Source organism: Pelobates fuscus, chromosome 1 (genome assembly GCF_036172605.1).
Source record: "Pelobates fuscus isolate aPelFus1 chromosome 1, aPelFus1.pri, whole genome shotgun sequence".
Taxonomy (NCBI): Eukaryota; Metazoa; Chordata; class Amphibia; order Anura; family Pelobatidae; genus Pelobates; species Pelobates fuscus.
The window spans coordinates 69,291,098-69,311,534 of NC_086317.1; the positions used below are offsets into that span (position 1 = coordinate 69,291,098).

At 38.0% G+C, this 20,437-nt stretch overlaps 1 protein-coding gene across 1 annotated transcript; it reads left to right on the forward strand.

Moving 5' to 3' along the window:
• Positions 1 to 452: 452 nt before the first annotated feature.
• LOC134587454 (tricarboxylate transport protein, mitochondrial-like) lies at positions 453 to 20,207 on the forward strand. Its single transcript, XM_063443830.1, has 9 exons — positions 453 to 702; positions 9,586 to 9,693; positions 10,795 to 10,894; positions 12,589 to 12,727; positions 14,681 to 14,765; positions 16,120 to 16,224; positions 16,623 to 16,738; positions 17,575 to 17,648; positions 19,507 to 20,207. Exons 1-9 carry the CDS (start codon positions 543 to 545, stop codon positions 19,619 to 19,621), a joined length of 1,002 nt encoding a protein of 333 aa, XP_063299900.1. The 5' UTR covers positions 453 to 542; the 3' UTR covers positions 19,622 to 20,207.
• The last annotated feature ends 230 nt before the right edge of the window (positions 20,208 to 20,437 follow it).

Here is a 20,437-nt window from a genome sequence, read left to right on the forward strand (position 1 = left end):
ATGAAGCTGCCAGAAGCTAATGAAAGCCCCCCGGTCTATACGAACCATTCCCAAATCCCCTCACTATAAAGGCCACATGAGGTGATGCTCCCACTTGGGATTATAAAGGCAGCTCCTTGCCAATCATATAATGGCTTTACTCTGCCCGTCTCGCCTTATGTCACGGCGACCAATCAGAAAATCGCCACACATCTCTCTTAGCCAATCAGAACGCTCAGAACGCCCTCATTTATTTTGTAGCCCGCAATCCGTTATATAGAATACAGAACTACTATAAGACACTGGCCAATCAGAACGCTGCAAAACATTCCTTCCAATCCATACATTAGCGGAGCAAGGTGAGGGGGTGTGGCCAGCCAATGACTGTGGAGGGGTGTTTGCTTAATATTCATGTCTGGTTCCAGTGGGCGTGGTTATCCGAGCTAAAATATCTGCTTGTAGAATGGTGATGTTAATGAGGGGGCGTGGCTGTGCCGGGAGCTGTTCTTCTCCGGACTCGTTCTATTATTCTCTAAGAGCGCCGTGTTGTCCTGTGCCGAGTGATGTCATCCATCCTGCAGCCTTTCACCGTGTCCGAGGGACCCTGCGAGACCGCGCGCCCCGGCTGTCATGGCACTCCTAGGGGGGGCACTAGGTCTCTGGCGGCTGCAGCTTCAGCAGGGCGGTCAAAGGTTACCCACCCGGGCAAAGCCATCCTGGCAGGTGAACCATACACCTTCACACCTCATAGCGAGACTGCCATGGGCTCACACTGGGCAGACAGACAGACTGCCACGGGCTCATACAGGACAGACAGACTGCCATGGGCTCACACTGGGCAGACAGACTGCCACGGGCTCATACTGGACAGACAGACTGCCAAGGGCTCACACTGGACGGACAGACAGACTGCCAAGGGCTCACACTGGACAGACAGACAGACTGCCACGGGCTCATACAGGACAGACAGACTGCCACGGGCTCACACTGGGCAGACAGACTGCCATGAGCTCATACTGGACAGACAGACAGATTGCTATGGCATGGGCTCATACTGGACAGACAGACAGAGTGCCATGACATGATCTCACCCTAGACAGACAGACAGACTGCTATGAGCTCATACTGGACAGACATACTGACAGGCTGACTGCCATGACGTCATACTGGACAGGCAGACTGACATGTCATTATCTCTTACTAGACAGACAGACTGCCAAGATGTGAGCTCATACTGGACAGCTAGACAGACAGACAGACTGCCATGGTATCACAGTGTGTATACTGTGCTGGGTTTACTGTATAATAAATACAGAATAAATCACGTGTAGATAGAGAGATAGAGACTGCATGTCATGATCTCATACTGTACATACTGTGCTGGTTATACTGTGTATAGTCTATTAGTAAATGTCTATTAGTATCTATATCCATACATCAATCCCACAATTCTATAAACATTCCCTGTTCTATAAACATGTAGACTATGTTGCGGTTTGTTTACATGGTTTATTGTTATAAAATAGCCAAAGAGAGCATAGCATTCTTTTCTTACAAGTGTTTTGCAGCCCTAGAAAAGTGCAAACTCAGTGTGCAAACATTCCACCCATTTTACACATTTATAATGATACCAGCCAAAACAACAGCTGACAGCACTATATATCTCTCTCCAATGTTTACATTAAATATAGCAGTACCCAGACATGCATTACATACTATAGATACACAGTGTTCTCATGCAGTTCTTGTTCTGGATAAGTTTCATAATAGATACAAATGTGGCATCGCTTGTATATTAAGTTATTTTTTTTATTATTTTATTGATGTGTGCTCAATTTGTCGTGGTATCAGAAGATCATTGCTTTCCTGTGTTTCAGATGTTTAAGGTAATAATCTTACATTGTGTGCAGTGGGTGCTAGAATACAGAGGATACACAGGCCAATTCAATATCCCTTTTACTGGGAGAACACCTTCTGGCACCCAACCCATAGTGTTCAAATTAAGATCTCTGTTATATGAGCTTCTCGGTGGGATACACTGGCACCAAAATCTCAGGAATTAACTCTTGTAATGCTAAAGGAGTGCTTTTCTGCTGCCCTCTACTATTATGTTGTATTATATATTTATGTAATTATGTACATAATTATGTAATCTTGATAAAGACCGCTAGATGGTCGAAACGTCGATTTTTTTTTTGCGTGCTATTTGAATACAGTAATTTGATTTACCAAATCCATGGAGTGCTCTCATTTCTTGCTTTGTTTATAGTATTTTGCACAGAGAAGCACCTGGTATGTATTATTATTTGGGAAGAGTGCCAGAAATTGCATAGTTTCTATATATATATATGTATATGTAAAATGGATTTTTTATGATGTTTCCTTTTTTACACTATGGTTTTCAGTGCCCCCCGATAACCCTAAAATAAAGTTATAAAATTAAACTAAATCTTACCTGAAATCCAGGACTGGGCAAAGCTCCCAGTGTTGCCTCCACTCTCGGTTTGATGTCACTGCAGTTGTTTAAAAAGTCCAATGAAATGCTTCAAAGCATTTGATTGGACCATTTCAGCAGTTTAGAGCGCATGTGCATGCTCTGAGTTGGTAGGAAGGAGTGGGGTTGGAGAGTGGGATGGAGGGAATACTAAAAAAATAAAAGGGCTTATATGAAGGGTATTGGAAGACAGAGAGGGCTTAACTGAAAGAGGGAGGGGAGATGAACCATTCACCTTGCAGACTTCAATCTGAAATACTCCAAGCACCATAAAAACATCTCACTGTAGTGGATGTGGCACCAAGAGTGCCCTGGCACCCCACGTCACCAAAAGTGCCCTGGCACCCCATCCGTGTGCCCCACCCCATCTCCACTACTAATGCGGCATAGCTGGTAGTTTGCTCCTCCAACTAAGTGTTTAGCTCATTGACTGATAGTGTCAGCTGATCACTCTGAGCCAATGAGCTAAGCCCTACTTTGGAACCTCTGGCTCTCCATTGTTGGAAGTGGTTCAAAAATAGTTTGACTACATATATTGGTGTGGACTCCAGGAGACTCCTTGCACCATAACCACTAAATAAAGCAACCTACTGTGTTCCAAAACTCAACTTCACTGGTGACGGTTTTCATAACTTCTCCCTCTTAACCTGAATCCAACATCTGAAAAAAATTAACAGTCCTTATGCATAATAGAGCATCTAACTTGACTGTAAACATTGTATGTGTTTTGGCAATGCAGACAGATATACTGCTTAATTAAATAAAAATACAAATTCATAAAAAAACAAAACAAACATATATATATATATATATATATATATATATATATATATATATATATAAGCTATTATATGAGTATATAATACCAGCAAAATTTCCCTGCAGTGTGATCTTTGTCAAGACTCTAATTACTGTAGAAATGCCATGGCACCAAGTTCAGATGTTTTGAAACATTAGTGGATCGCAACAACATGCCAAGCAATGACGGTCAAAAGACTGTATAGCACAGTGCGTGTTGTATTTCAACTCACATGTCATGGACAGGTGTGTGCAAGCCGAGTGATCGAGTCAATGTCAAACAAGCTAGTTATGTTCTTCCAAACTGAATGGAAACAAACACTGACTTTGCAAAGTACCACTGCTGTATGCAACGGCCAGGATATGTCGAAGTGTTTTAGATTTTAAGCTACACTGAGCACTTATGGCAGGAAAGTAAAAAGTAACAAAATGGTCTCAATGTGTGTGTGTGTGTGTGTGTATATAGCAATGCATATAAAAACAAGGAGCACTCATAGGACTTTTTAATCGAAACTGAATCTTTCTCTTTTATTAAAAAACTGCTTTTCTTTCGAGGTTGTTACATTAGTGACCAATGTTTTGGCCTCTATTTGGTCCTTTCTCAAAATCAAACATAAATATCTAAACACGTGTTGTACCGCCCGTGTACTATGTAGGATGCACCCTGATGACGCAAAACCCTGTGTCTCCATACCCATGGCAACCAAAGCAATGTGTTAAATGTAAAAGCTGTGTGAAGCTAAAAGAATGACAAATCAATATACAGTTGCAAGAAAAAGTATGTGAACCATTTGGAATGGTATGGATTTCTGCACAAATTGGTCATAAAATGTGATCTGATCATCATCTAAGTCACAACAATAGACAATCACAGTCTGCTTAAACTAATAACACACAAAGAATGAAATGTTGCCATGTTTTTATTAAACGCACATTATGTAACGTAATTCTAAGTGTATTTTAATACTAATATATGTACTTATATTAGTATTAAAATACACTATGAATGACGTTAAATATATATAATATGTATATATATTATATATATAATATATATACATACATTATATATATATATATATATATATATATATAAATACATTTGTTTTAATTTTATAACATGTCTAGTATTTTTTTTTTTTACAGATCCCACCAGGAGGGGGACTGTCTGACATTTCAGACAGTCCCCCTGCTGGCAGATCCACAGCCAGCTATAGGGGGCCATGTGATCGCTCTTTGAGAGCGATCACATGGCCCCCGGGGGCTTCTTTTGCCGTGAGAGGGCTGCCTGGGCTGTGAGGCAGTCCTCCCGAAGCGGAGCGCCGGGTAGGTAAGTATCCCTGGCGCTCCAGGTCTCATAGCCTTTACGGCGTTCTATGCCGCCGCAACGGCTTATAAGCCCACTAAATGCGGGACGGCATAGAATGCCGTAACGGCGTTAATGGGTTTATGAAAACACAGTGTTTACATTACTGCCTAGGAACACCTCTAGTGGCTACTCTTCAGACGACCACTAGAGGTGCTTCCTGGGGCAGTTCAGCACAGCGTGCAGCACTGCCGTTCAGCAGCTCATCTCTATGAGGAGATGCTGATTTTCTTCCTAATGCTTTCCTATTTGAAGACATTGAATTAGCTGAAATCATCAATTTTGGTGATGTCAACCAAGGAGGCGACTCGGGGCGGGACCAGACGTGAGGAATCCCATGCAGCACTGTAATAAGGTAAGTAAATCACCTTTCTAACCACCTAAACAGTGTTTTTTTACACGTTTGTACACTAGTGCTTCTTTAGTGAAGCAGTTTGGGTGTATAGATCATGCCGCTGTAGTCTCACTGCTTAATTGTCTGCCATCTAGGAGTTACATCACTTTTGCTTCTGTTTATGCAGGCCTAGCCACTGACACAGTCTGCGTGAAAAATAAATGGTTTCATTTTCAACCAGATGTTAACTTACTTTGAAAGTTTTTATCTCCTACTCTGTAATTTGTAAACAGGGTCTTAACAAGCTATTAACAGAGCAGGAAATACAAATTCTAAATTAAACAGAATTTGCAACAAAAGAAATGTAAACATTAGGTGACTCTTTGCAGGAATTGTTTAGGAAGGCTGTGCAAGTCACATGCATGGAGGTGTGTCTGAGGCTGCATAAGCAAAGTGATTTAAATCTTAAATGGCAGAGAATGATACAGTGAGACTGCTGTAGCATGATCTATAAACCAAAACTGCCTCATTAAGCTAAAGTTGTTTTGGTGACTATTATTATTATTATTATTACTGGCAATTATAAAGCGCCAAGAAATTCCGCAGCGCTGTACAATTGGGAAAAAGACAAACACAATAATAACAGACCGATACAACAGGTAGAGGACCCTGCCCGTGAGCTTACAATCTAAGGGACTATAGTGGAAAATAGCGATTCCAGTTTATCGTGGATACCTTTTGGATAAAGTAAAGTTATACACCAGTTTTATGTTTAATCAGAAGACCCAGAGTGATTTTTTCAGTCTGTCAGTTCATATATTATATGGCTAGCAGCCTGTGGTTCCTACTTTGTGTGCCTATGAATCATTTTGCTAACTGCATGTCTATGTATCTGATAGCAAGCTCATACATTGACAGATGTTTGGCTCTCTGTCAAATGGGCTTTCTTTTAAATTAGCTTTCTACAAAACTGGATTAACTCAAATGGGATTATCTCTTCCACATAGATTGAAGTTTGTTTACACAAGATTGATATACAAATAGCAACAGAATGCATGCTATTGTATTTATAAATGTGCATATATATATATATATATATATATATATATATATATATATATATATATATTAAAATAATCAGTTGACTTGCACATTTCAGTCTAAAATAGCTATTTTATTATATTTTTTCCATTTAGTTTTTTTTTTAGCTAGGCTTACAATTTGCAAGTTGCTGGTCAACTCACTAGGTGTTTAATCACTACACCATGAATTGTAGTGGATATACACATTAATAATAAAAATTCCCAGGCATGTCTTTCCTCTCTCAAAAAAAAGCATAATTAAAGCACCAATCACAAAAGCTCTGAATGATGGGGAAGAGGTCTCTGTTAAATCCTTTCCCGGCTTTCAGAGCTCATTCTGCATAGAGCCCTTCATTGCAGACTGAGTTTTATATTGAGAGAGATTTGGGATTTTTGTTTTAGTTTAATAGTCTTGGTGGGTTAATAATACTTTTTTGGGCCATTTTGGTCAAAGAAAGAAGATTGTAGGAAAGTTTTTTATTTTGCAGGTTTACATTTTTTTTTTTTAAAGTTATCGAACCCCTCTCTATTAATTAATGTGAGCGCAGTGGGTAGAGACATACATGTTTGGTGGGGGTGTGGCTTTGGGCTATGAGACCTCATGCCTCCTTTACACAGTAATCTGTTATTCCCTTATGTGATTAACGACTACGAGCCCTTTTGGACCCAGGCTGTTGGGCATCTCCTTAAATAGGGGCAGTGTTTTTTATAAAAGGCTCAGAAGTCTAGACATCTCATATATATATAAAACTGCAAGGTTCTTAAATTTAGTCTCTATGGTCTTCCCTGCCTCTGTGATCATAAAGTCTAAAAGCGAGTTTTAAACACTGTCTCACCCAAGATATAGGTATATGATTGAAATATCCTATCATATACAGGCACTCCTCACTAACCGACTGAGCTACGTTCCTACGACTAGGTGGTAAAACAAATTGGCCGATAAGCGAAGATGGCTCAAACCAGCGCAACGACCAAGTTTTGCATGTGTTAGAGAGCAGATCTATATTTGGGGAATTCCCCTGAACATAGACCAGCTCACTAGCGCAGGGAATCCCTTTAATCTTTGTTCATGGGAATTCCAGAGACTCAGATTCAGGGGATTCCCCGCGCTAGAGAGCTAGCCATGTGTCCGAGCACTCTGTAAACAGGTAAGTTGTTAAGTGAGGAATATCTGTACTAAGAATGTGTTGTCTTATTTTTTAGCATATACTTCATTTCAAAAAGATACATTTCCTATCAATACTTGATTAAAAATATTTTTGAAGTGACTGTTGTCCTTTAAGGACAAAAATTTGTAAGCCACCTATATGTTCTGCTGGAATTACATTCAATTATTAGTCTCTCATAAGCTATGTTGTTTGTTTTATACCTATAGGAAACTGTTGCCATTTATTGCTTTGTCTTTGGTCCCTCTTAGGCACTGCATGGTACCTTCTAATGTCATAGCTATCGTCTATAAATAGCTAGTGGGGGTCAGAAATGCCACTTCAAATTAGTGTTGTTGCCAATATAGCTAAAATGTCTGTTCTTGGTTCTCCCACTGTAGAGACTTGTTATTAAACTCCTCAACACTGTGTAAAGTTGCTATTGGTGTTTATACCATTGGGAAGAAAGGCCTGACAATGTTTTGACAGGTTATGCGTCTTTGTCAAGCTTATGATCAAGCAGATCCATTACATTTGACATACGGTATTTAATGTACCTGTGACGTTTATTTATTTATTTATTTTTAATTATACATGTGAATCATTTTTTTACTTATGTTTTTCTACAATGAGTACTAACTGGAAGATTTGACAGAGCACCTGTAACACTGTAAACCTTTAATTTTGCTTGAGTGGTTTTGTATATTACAGCAAAATTGATTACTTGGAATATATGTTTGCCAATGTCCATTCTTCATCAAAAGTACACGTCATCCTGTATGATTCATCCATAATTCACCTTCTCCTAGCCATTTAACATTCCAGGCATAGAGCCATATTGGCACAGTGTAAGTAGTAAGAAAAATAATGAATATGTTTTTGCAACCCATCTTCCGTATCAAAAAGACTATATTACCTTCATATCCAGCAAGGTTACTGAAAATTAAAAACATTTATGGATTATGGACCTGTTGTGTAATAGCACATAGATTATAAATATTAAGATGTCACCTGACATGTTTCTGCGCACCACGTTTCCTTTTTAAAAGTACATATATACCTTATGGTAATCATTTGTCAAAAAAAGATTTATATATATATATATATATATATATATATATATATATATAAAAGAAATAAATGTAAATAAAGATTTGTAGCAAACCGTTGGATAATTATTATTATTATTATTGTCATTTATATAGGGCCAACATATTCCATAGCGCTTTACAATATTATTAGAGGCGGGATTTAACTATAAATAGGACAATTACAAGAAAAAGAGGACCCTGCTCAAAGGAGCTTACAGTCTATAGGAGATGGGGTATAAAACACATTAGGACAGGAAATAGCAATCAAATAAGGTGGGAGTGAAGCAGAGCTGGAGGAGAGAGTAGAGTTCTGCCCTAAAGAGATGGGTTTTAAGGCGCTTCTTAAATAATTGAAGACTAAGGGAGAGTCTGATGGAGGTAGGCAGGCTATTCCATAGGAAGGAAGCCGCCCGCGAGAAGTCCTGTAGGCATGAGTTTGCCGTACGGGTGTGAGTAGCGGATAGGAGAAGGTCATGGGCAGAGCGGAGAGACCGATAAGGGGCATACCTATGGATCTGTGAAGAGATATAAAAGGGGCTAGAATCGTTCAGTGCTATATAGGTGTGGGTTAGCACTTTGAATTGACTCCTATAGGATACAGGAAGCCAATGTAAGGACTGACAGAGGGGTGAGGTGTGAGAGGACCAACTAGAGAGGAATATCAATCTGGCGACAGCATTTATTACAGACTGTAGTGGGGCAATATGGCTTTTCGAAAGACCAATTAGGCGAGGGTTACAATAATCCATGCGGGAAATTACTAAATGTTATCAGGAAATGTAAACAGTAACTTTACCTTCTCTGAAGGTATGAAGGAAGGAAGCTACTTAGAAAATCACATATTTTTTTCCTTTATTTTTGAGAAGAGCAATGGAGACAGTACACACATCAGATGTAATATATGAGAAGTACATGATAAGTAGATGTACAAAGGTTATCAGTATACTTCCTAATACTCTGTAAGCACAACAAACATAGTATTGGAATGGAGCGACTGATCTGAAGCATTGGCAGTGTAGCCAATGTCAATCTCATATTTACCCTGCTTGGGGAAGTGTCTTTTAAGCAGGTCAAATCAAAGCAGATGCTGAAGGAAAGCAGGAGTGACCTAAATTGGGTGTTAAAGTACTGTAACACCCACTGCGCTCAGGACATTGTGGCACTGCACTGGAGTTATGTGATTAGAATGTGTTGCATTACTGTATAAGGCACAGGTACTACGGAAAGAGTTGATTTTCTGCTTTTTTTCTTTGCTTGATAGTTATTCCTCTGGCTGACATATATTGTGTCCTGCAGGTGGCATTGCTGGTGGCATTGAGATTTGTATCACCTTCCCCACAGAGTACGTCAAAACCCAACTTCAGCTAGATGAACGAGCCAACCCCCCTCGTTATCAGGGCATAGGTAAGAGAAGCACATGCAATATACCTAGTCCATTTATTTGTGCAAAATCTGCGTCAAAATAATTCAAGCATTTTGCTCTTTACCCAAATGGTATGTTAATGATAATAAATGTCTCATTAAATCCACAAACATAACACTTTTTCTATATGTTTGTATATCTATGCACGTATATTAAACATCTGTAAGCTAACAGGTTTACTACACTGTAGTGCAAGCACGTCAAACTCAAAGTCTGGATCGGGCCACATAAACAAGGTTAAAGTTTATGTGGGCCGCAAAAAAAATAAATACCGTGAATTTTCATAGAAACGTAGGTTTATTTTAAAAAGTATTTAAAAAAAACAAAACAGCATCCCTCTCTACTAAACCACATGACTCCCCTCTTCTAAATCCCAGCCCCCCCTCTACTAAACCACAGCACCCCCCTCTACCACCCTGTGCCAAATCTGATCCTCCCGCTGACACATACACATATTCACTGACAGACACACACACATACTCACTGACAGAGACACACTCACATACACTTACAGAAACACACACACACTTACAGACATACACACAAACTCACTGACAGACACACACATACAGACACACTGACAGACACACACACAGACAGACACAGACAGACAGACACACACATACAGACACACTGACAGACACACACACATACTTGCTGACATAGGGGGCATGAGGAGGGGTGTCTCCTATGTTTTGAATAGATGGGAGGCAGCTCTGCCTGCAAAGGGAAGATTTTTACTTCTGTTGTTAGCTTTCTATGCACGCTGACAACAGATGTAAAATATGCACAGAACTGATGTTAGGCGGGCTGCAAATGTCATGTATGCTGGGGGTGCAACAGTGCAACTAGATATTAAAAATATCTCTGTATGTGCAGTGTTTTAAGCTGCCACCATGACCACTTCAAATCACTGAAATGATCGTGGTGGTTGTGCTAGCACTTTAAAAAAAAATAGATAATATCTCTTTAGGTTCTCAACAGGTAATGCTGCTTTAAATCCAGTCACAGTATACATTGAACACCCGGAATGGAAAAGTATCGCTTGTATGGTCCCTTTAATCTTCAATCTCATTCCATAGGACATTGTGTCAAACTGACAGTGCAGGACCATGGAGTGAAAGGTTTATATCGAGGACTCAGCTCCCTAGTCTATGGCTCCATTCCCAAATCGGCTGTAAGGTAACAATATGACAACAATATTATTTTGTCAGAGTTAACAGTGATAGTATAACATATTTAATGTATTTATTGATACACAAATTTATGTCTGTTAATGGAATGAGCATTTCTAACAATAGCAGTTAAGTGTGTGTATATGTTTGTGTTTACATATACATTTACATGAATATATGTACATTATAAGGGTGCTGCTGAGACCAATTGGCACTGCTTGCAGAATTCAGTGCACTCAGCCAACTTTTAACTACCATCTAAACCCACGTTCATTTAATAGTTTTTTTAAAAATGTTTAATGAAAAAGCTTTTTTCAAATTATTTAATATTTTTTGATAAATTTTTAAATCCGATTTAAACTATAATCACAGTGTTTCAGCCCCTAGTGTCCCTCCCCCTCGAGTTTTATAAAATGTAAACATAAAAGTTATACTTCAATGACATCATGGAGGAGGCCCCACCTTGTGGCTGTCTGAGGTACAGTCACTAGAGACGGGGATAGTCCTGGACAATGGCAGGACTAAAAAGGCAACCAGTCCACTTCATTGACGGTAGTGATCGCGTGCCTCCAGTGTCCCTTAAATATTCTGAAATATAATTTAATATCTCAATATATTTTTAGGTTATATCTTTTTTACAATTTAATATTTAAAAAAAATATATATTGTAAAAGTTTATCCAAAATTATTAAGTAACTTGAGAAGCCTATCCAAAAATATTAAATCGTAGCCTTAGGCATAAATAATCAAAATTTAGTTTTGGTATATGATCATAGATTGTATACGCTTACATGGATGTACCCCTTTTTTGGCATCCAAATTTATGTACATAGAGTAGAAGGGCTATATTGGTGTTTTTTATTTATTTATTTTTTTAATAATCCTATTGATCTACCATTAACTGTTATTAACTGTATGACATACAAATGTTTGGTAAGGCCTCTCCTGGTCCTTGTACTCTTTTTAGCTGTTTGAATTTAAGTACTATAATATTATAGAGATAAAGTATATTCTGTTGTGGTCTTGCCGCTGAATTATGGGAAAGGAAGTTCCAGAAAGCCAAGACACCTCCACGATTTAACCGTAACAATAAAATAAATATTCCAGTATTGAAGTCACTGAACCAGAAAGTACATTGTGTCTGTCATCTGTCCCCAGCTCTGTGCCTTAAGGTGCACCATTGATAACTCTACTTGAATATATTTTAAGCAGACAGCATGCCTGGCATAATACTCGCTGTCTGAGCTGAGCACATGAATATATTTTCCACCAGCTGGCGATGTCAAAAGGAAAAAAAAATTGACAGCTTAGGTTTCTTTTTTTTTTAATATTAATGTATAACATATATAATGGCTTATTTTATAAACTACCAATCACGTGAGATTTTAGAACTGTTATAAATTACTTCAGTCGACTCTATCTGCGTCATGACATGGGCGCGTATTAGGCAAAGATGAGGGGCTGATGTCTTAAAGATATGGCGCTAGGACCAGAAGGCAGAATATCAGTACAGTAATATGAAAACCATGAACACAATGATGAGATCATGATTAATGTATTTACGAAGAATCTGTTATGTTGATTGCTGCATTCTCATTTAAATATAAATAATATTTGGCTACCAATACGTGCAGTGTCACAGTTTCAAAAACCAGCCTGTAATTCCCATGAGTTCACAATAAACCTATCTCTTCTATTTAGGTTTGGTATGTTTGAGTTCCTTAGCAATTTTGCTCGGAGCACAACTGGGAAACTGGATGCCAAGGCGAGTGTGCTGTGCGGCTTGGGAGCTGGTGTTGCAGAGGCGGTTCTGATTGTCTGTCCTATGGAAACTATCAAGGTATGTATACATTTGTCTGTTTGAGTTTTTGTGTAAATGAATTGCAGTGAATGAAAAATGTCACCCAACCAACAGTACCCAAATCAAGGGTGAATGTCTGTGGTACTATGGGTGGGGAATATTTACATGGCTATTCTAATCACTTTGAAATAATCGTTTATTTTTTTTTAATTTAGCACATGTTATTGTACATTACTGCATAGGTCTTCCACTTAAAAAAAAATCAAAAGGATTAAGTGGCAATGCATGAAGTGCATGGTGGGAGGGGAGACCAGGGCTTTCCCTTGAATGTGCACTCATAGTGCTGCCTGCAATGGAGACGTTTATGTGTGCTGAAGACAGATGCATTTAAAGCATAATTCACATTAGGCATCCCGGAGCTCTCTCCTAAACCTTGTTTGCCGGGCTGCAAATAGCCCCTGGCACAATAGTACAAACGTGTCTCTGTATGTATATAATTTCAAGCAGAAAAGCTGCATATACAAATCCCTGCCATTATGACCACTTCTAATATCAGCAGTGATTATGGTGTTTGAAGTAACCCTTTAAGGTACCAAAGTTCTGTCCACTGCAGCATGGTGAGGAAACCTAGGGGATAAGATGAACTCTAGTCAAAAACACCAGTGGGCTTCGTCCACTTTTTGCTGCACCTGAGATTAATGGGAGTTATAATGTTAGTAATCTAATAGTTAGAAGATGGTACAGGATAGTGAGTGGTTAGTGTTTGAAGTGATGAACTGGGGTTTGGCAGTGCTAACTATTTTCAATAACTATAGAAATAAAAAAACAGAGAATGTAGATGTAGAAGAAAGAAAGGCTGATTGGGGAAAAATGAATAAAGTATGTTTGTCTTTTAAAGGATTTCTATTTGTCAGATGTGACCCAAAACTCCTCTTTATTTTTTTAACTAAACATTTGTTCAGTTTTTGTGTGAATAACTCGTTATCTTTCGGTTTCTTCTGACTAGCAGTCCCTTAGGTCTCGTCTGTTTCACTTTAGATCAAACCAGCTTCTGTATTCGCAGCTGGCTGAGATCCAGTCCGAGCAGAGTAAAGGTTCTATATGAGAAACATTACTTACGTGTTATTTAGAGGCTGTACAAAGAGCAGGCAGCGCACTTACCTTGCCGCTATTTGCTTGTAATCCCCGTCACACACACAGAGATGGATGCTGCCACATGCAGTGATGATTTAACGACCTCCCGCACAAATTAAAATCTTCCCTACGCTTAAAGTCCTTTAAGAGATCCCTCTCTACATACTTGAAAACAGAATGTACCTGTCATTGTTGATTATATATTTCCTACCTGTTCTATGTTAAATTTTGTATATATTGTATATTAATATTGTATTTGTATTTTATTGTACTCTAACTGTAACAATGCAATGATTTGTGTACCCAGGACATACTTGAAAACGAGAGAAATCTCAATGTATCTTTCCTGGTAAAATATTTTATAAATAAATAAATAATTTAGAGGCTGGTAAAAGGGATTGCAATTATTCAAAGGTTATTACAAAAATGTAAATAAAAAAAATATATAAAAATAGAAAGGCAGACAATTAGTTCTTATATTCAGGGTTATTCACTAAAGTGAAAATTCTAAAAGAATTGGAAGGGAATTTCAAATTTCAGGTTAAAATCAGAAAACATTCTATAAGTTAGCTGTGCTGTCAGTTCGACTACTCTGGCCTTAAATATGAAATTATCACTTTGAAGTCTCACTTTAGTAAGTAACGCTGATAATCTTCTCCTCTGTGCAGGCCGATTGCTTCCCAGCAGTCCAGCTCGATCTCTGATTGCAGCATCTGAGTTCCCAATGTACATAGATGGGAGGCAATCAGTACAGCAATCTAGGTTGAAAAAAAAAAAGACTCTGGTCCATTGAGTTGTTCATTTTCAAACATATATATTTTCAACAACTTATTGTTTTGGTTTTTCCTGCTTTTTTAGGTTAAGTTCATCCATGACCAGGCTTCATCAGCACCAAAATATCGGGGTTTCTTTCATGGCGTGCGGGAGATTATTCGAGAACAGGGTGAGTAAGTATGTGTTGCAGTGCCCCCTGCTGGCTCAGTGTACTCTGCAGTTTCCTCTAGTCTAGAGATTCTAGGGACAAGGGGTTCTAGCCTCTCCACCCACTCCCATGAACAGGGTGGCCCATACATCCCTACCCATCCAGCACACAGATACACTGGATACATAAGATATATGGATGGGTAGGGACTTATGGGCCACCCTGTACAATAGGGGACCTGGAAAACAATACTAAAACATCTTGTGAAGAAAGTGAGAAGTATTGATACTTTTTGTTATGTATGGAATTATGCTGGATAGATTATACATTTCACAAAAGAATTGTAATAAAAGATGCTGTTTTCTGGGTGAAATAAAACACACTTCTCCTCTCTTTATCTATCTGTCCACTAGATGGTACTGTTGACCTTTGTGAATAATGTAAGAACACTAAATGTAAAAAGCAGGAATGAGCCCTGGAAATAGTTTATCCAGATTTTTTTTACCCTTCTTTGGTTCAACTGACTTTTATTATTGTCCCATTTAATTTTGGCCTAATTTGAAAAAAAATTGTTTGATTGTGTTACTTCAAGCACCATCACTACATCAGTGATTTGAAGTGGTCACGGTGCCTGTAGTTTGCACGTGAAGCATTTTACTATGAAACGTTGCACATACAGATATATGTTTTGCTTTGCTGCCAGTGGTGTACTCCACCTCCGATGAAACAAGAGTTCTGAGCTGGCTAATTTCAATTCTGTGCATGTTGAATGTCTGTCGTCAGCATGCTGGCAACAGGAAACCAATGGCATTTGCCACCGAAGTCTCCAATAAGCCTGTCTGCACTGACAACCCTCCCTCTGCAGTGAGATAGAGAGACGTCATTAGAGGATGATGGGCCTGCAGGGAGAACTTGGCTTCAGCACAGATTGCTGGTATTTTGTGTAATTTTATGTAGGGGGGAGGGGACCAGGATAGTAAGGGTTACACAAACAGTGTTTTATTAAAACACTTTTTTTTCTTGATGTTGAGATACCCGTAATAATACTCAGCCATACCAATGAAAGTAAATCCTGAGTCTTTGATCATACATTGGGTAACTTGTCCAGTGGTCCCCACCCCTTTACCTATATGTGTAGGGTGAGAGGTTAACCTGCATAACTGTCCACCTAACCTCCTCTCCCCATGGCTCTGGGATGGGGTTCAAACAGTAAAGCTGTTTTGATTAATTAAAAATGTTTGGGTGTTTTCTACTATTAAGAAGTTCCACTTTTGGCTGTAAAGTTAATCTGACTTTCTGAATCAGGCAGTGTGAAAACAGCTGGGCTTATTTAGTGATCGTCACTTTAAATGCATATATCATTGTCACTCTGCAGGTCTGCGAGGGACGTACCAAGGACTTACTGCTACTGTTCTCAAGCAGGGATCCAACCAGGCCATTCGCTTTTTTGTCATGACCAGTCTTCGTAACTGGTATTTAGGTAAGTTCTAATGGGATGAGTGGGATGCTGGGCAAAACAATTAATCTAGTTTTCTATTTCCTACAAATAGAAGCCACTAACAGTGAAATGGGAATTATTCATAAAGTGGAGATGCACTATCCCTTTTTCTTAATGAAACTAAACCTCAGTTTGAATACAAACAGAGAGATAATACAGAAACCGAGTACAAACGGTATCTGCATAGAAAACTCCTAGCAGTAAGTAATTAGCAGTAGAAAGTCTAACCAGATACCCAATCACGTTAGCAGCCATGAACACAGGCTCCTGCTCAGAGCAGTTCTGACATTCTTGAGATGCGTCTGGTGTCTTCACATAATTCTGGATTTGGGGAGACCAAGCAGCTGGCTTTTCTTGGACACTATTTAATTTACTTTTAGGTGATGATCCACAAAGAGAAATGAATCCATTTATCACTGGAATCTTTGGTGCCACAGCTGGGGCAGCTAGTGTATTTGGAAACACTCCATTAGATGTTATCAAAACCCGGATGCAGGTAACGGAAACATTTATTTATTTATTTATTTAGATATTGACCTAAATTCATGCAAATAAGTTTGTATTATCATTTTTACAATTGATTCAAATTGCAGTTTAATTGAACGCTGTGTTCACAGAAAGACTATCAATATTTCCTCTACACACATTGCTCCATTAATTTCCCATTTAATTCCATGGCACATTTGCTAAGCAAAAAAAATAAATAAAAAATAAACAAATAGTGCAATAATATTAAAGTGCAGAAAGTGCATATGCAATATGTGTCTGCTATTGAATAACTTTATTGTATAGCAAACTTGAAATATATAATATCTAATTCTAAAATATTATTAAATGGTAGAAAATTGTGAATAATGGTTAAATAATACCCTTATGCATCACCACTGGTTTATTCATTTTTTTTGGTCACAGACCTTTATCTTCTCTTTGATATCTGCAATGGTTGCTAAGTTGTTTTGTTATATATTACTATGTCCACGTTGGGGGTTACAAAAACATGTATTACACACATTGCAAATTGATCTGGCTTGCTTTTAACAGTTGGGCACAGATTGTACCTTAGTAATAGGCAGGGGTTTTTTTTTTGAACTTGTAATAGCAAATTGAATATTTTTCAAAATATGCCCGATTATTACTGACTTACGGAATACAAGCTGCATTAGGTGACTTTGCAACCAGGATGGATCTGTTGAATAGTTGATTTGGGTTTCTTTCTCTAAGAAGCCTACTTCACCGATCAATTAGCCCAGTTAGTGCCATTTCGAACGTTAATGAATAAACTCCTATGTCTCACACTTTAATGATTGCTGTATTATTTTTTTTTATCCTTAGGGGTTGGAATCTCATAAATATAAAAGCACGCTTGACTGTGCCAACCAAATACTGCGCAACGAGGGACCATTAGCGTAAGTGACCCCTCTATTTGCTGTGGCTTAATTTACTTTCTGTTGTATGTCTTTTTTATTTTTATTTTATTTTTTAAAATAATTTACTAGTAAGTAAATTCAAAAGAAAAACATCATGAGACTATCAGGTCTCTAGTATATCAATGAAAGGCTTAACAAGAATGCTGGTTTGAGTGAAGGGATGCATACCATGCATGGCTACATTAGAAGACACCTTCAAATGGAAATAATAATGTAAGAGGCACAGAAAGTAGAAATTTGTAGGGTTTGTGCCATATTGTCACATACAGGAAGTTTAGAACGGTTCTTAACACATCGTCATAATGCAATATTAAGTCTTACAATGGGCAAACACTAAATGATAAATGATAGTAGAGACCTCAAGCTAGACCTAAGTGCACAAAACGCATGTGATTAACAGCCCTAGAGTGTCATAAATATCTTGGGGAACAAAAATATTCTGAGTGTTATCATCCAATCAAAATTATTTGGGATTCTGAGAACATATTTGGCCCTGATTAGTAGTAGCACCGATTAGTTGACCAGCCATTTGCCAGTTGGTGTAGGGCAGGAGAATCCTGATGTGCAACCCAACATATACAAAATGAGTGGCCAGTATACCTGGAGGAATGGTCACCCCATAACCCCCTGCTTGTATGAGACTCGGGTACCCGTGAAGGGGGGGCACTGTCCTTCAGCAGTGAGACTTGAAAATCTGTTGACCCAGTTTCCACAATCCATTGTGTCCATATGAACATATAGATCTGGGATCTCCCAGTTGCACTTATTCTTTGAAAGACTAAGGATAAAGGTGGCATTATTTCTAACATAGAGGTATGAGTCCTTTAGCTAGATTTAGTATCTGAATGGCCATGGATTATTTTTTTCTTTTTTGAGGCTCGAGTGGTAATGTTGTGCAAGAGTATAGTCGCTGGCTAAGGTCGGGGAAGTAACAGGACCTGTTGTCTGCTTGAAAGCAATGGGGGTGTAACAATGTTAATTTATAAAATCTCTATTGAAATCTGCACTTTGTGTAAAATAGAAAAGGGACACACTCTTCACTCTTAAAGGATTTCAACAAGCTAAAGGTATTAAGGAGTCTGTAGTGTCCCTTAAAGTTAGATCAGGAAAAAAATATATCAGAAAATGTAAATCTATTCATTACCTAGCAATTTAGGTAACACACTGCATATTCTGTACAGAGTGCTAGCATGCTGTTTTCTAACGAGAAGAGCAATTTAAGTTTTTATTTTATTTTATTATTTTCTCATTGCATTCTATATAATATGTAAAATTTGTAAAAAAAAAAAAAAAAAGAAAAGAAAAGAAAAATCACCATATCTTGTTATAGGCCTTTCAAATTAAATTAATGTCCTCTATGTCCCAAAGTATAAAATCTGTGTGTGTGTTGTTTTTATTTTATTTTTCCCTATACACTGACATTTGTGGTTTTCCACAACACACAAAGACTTATTTATAAAAAGTGCCTGTTCTGTAAAGTGATGTGAACATGTAAAAAGGGGTAGAGTCACCAATGCAGTGTGCCTGTTGGTATCACTGGTTTCCATAGAGACTTCCCCACTTTTTAATACATTCGATTACTTTTCAGAACACAACACTTTTATATATAAACCCTCATATATTGATCTTCATCTTCACCTAACAGTTACCACATGGCTCTCTCAAAATCAGATCCAACCGACATCTACACATATTGCTGACTCTAAAAGAGTTTAAATAGTTTGCATTAAAACACAGTTTCATTTAAAAATCTTAAAAACTTTGTTTCTGTTTGAATTCATTTCATGAAAAAGAGATTCTTATATTTGAGATGTTTGTGTTTCCCCCCTCCCCACAGGTTCTACAAGGGGACAGTCCCACGCTTGGGCAGAGTTTGTTTAGATGTTGCCATTGTATTTGTCATTTATGAAGAGGTTGTAAAAGTTCTTAACAGAGTTTGGAAGACCACTTGACCTTATTCTCATTGACTGCAACTCAAAGGCTTTGAAGGAAGATGGGTAGAACTTGTTGTCTTAACGTTGTTTTTTATTATTCCATTGAGTTCTGAAGGGTTATGCTTTATGAATTAATGTGATAAGCTTACATTAACCACAGTATCTGCCTTTAACCTGGTTGCTGCTAATTTTATTTTTATTTTTGCATTTATTGCTAATGTTTGGTCTTAAAATGTTTTCAGATACTTCCTTTATGTGGGAGGCAACGCTTTTAAATGTTATGTAACTAGCAGCTTCCAATGAAAGGCTATGTTATGGTATATTTGTTGCCTAATACTAATATTGCAGAAATGCCGTAGAAGAGGGATATATATCTAAATCCTTTTTACAAGAAAAACCCAGAGCAAGGTGCTGATAGAATCCAGTAACATGCCCAAAACACAGAACTCTCCTGAAATCTGGTGGAATATAAACAGCATTTGAAGACATTACTCGTCAGCAGTGCTTTTGGATTGTCAGTTTTTAAAATCTATACATTACTAGGTTTGCCGAAACAATCCATCTTTTTTATTCGAAAAAAAAATAAAAATACTTGGACTGTGCATACTTTTATTTACCACATTAAGTTTACAAATGAGAGTATTTCAGCTAAAAATAAATTTAAGTGAATGTGTCATCCTCAAATCGTGACAAGTTACCATTCAGGCAGGTATAGATTCAGTCAATACATTGTTCTGGTAAAAGCACTAGCAATTGTATAGATTAAAACAAATGTTTACCTGAAGATAACCAGAATGGTTGGCCAGACTTGTGTGCAGCTGACAGTGTGAGTGC

Bases quoted from the DNA above. Each gene is read 5' to 3' on its own strand.
- LOC134587454 (XM_063443830.1), top strand. From the start codon at position 543: ATGTCATCCATCCTGCAGCCTTTCACCGTGTCCGAGGGACCCTGCGAG. The intron at 703-9,585 runs GTGAACCATACA...TGTGTCCTGCAG, and splicing joins GGGCAAAGCCATCCTGGCAG to GTGGCATTGCTGGTGGCATT. The intron at 16,225-16,622 runs GTAAGTTCTAAT...ATTTACTTTTAG, and splicing joins TCTTCGTAACTGGTATTTAG to GTGATGATCCACAAAGAGAA.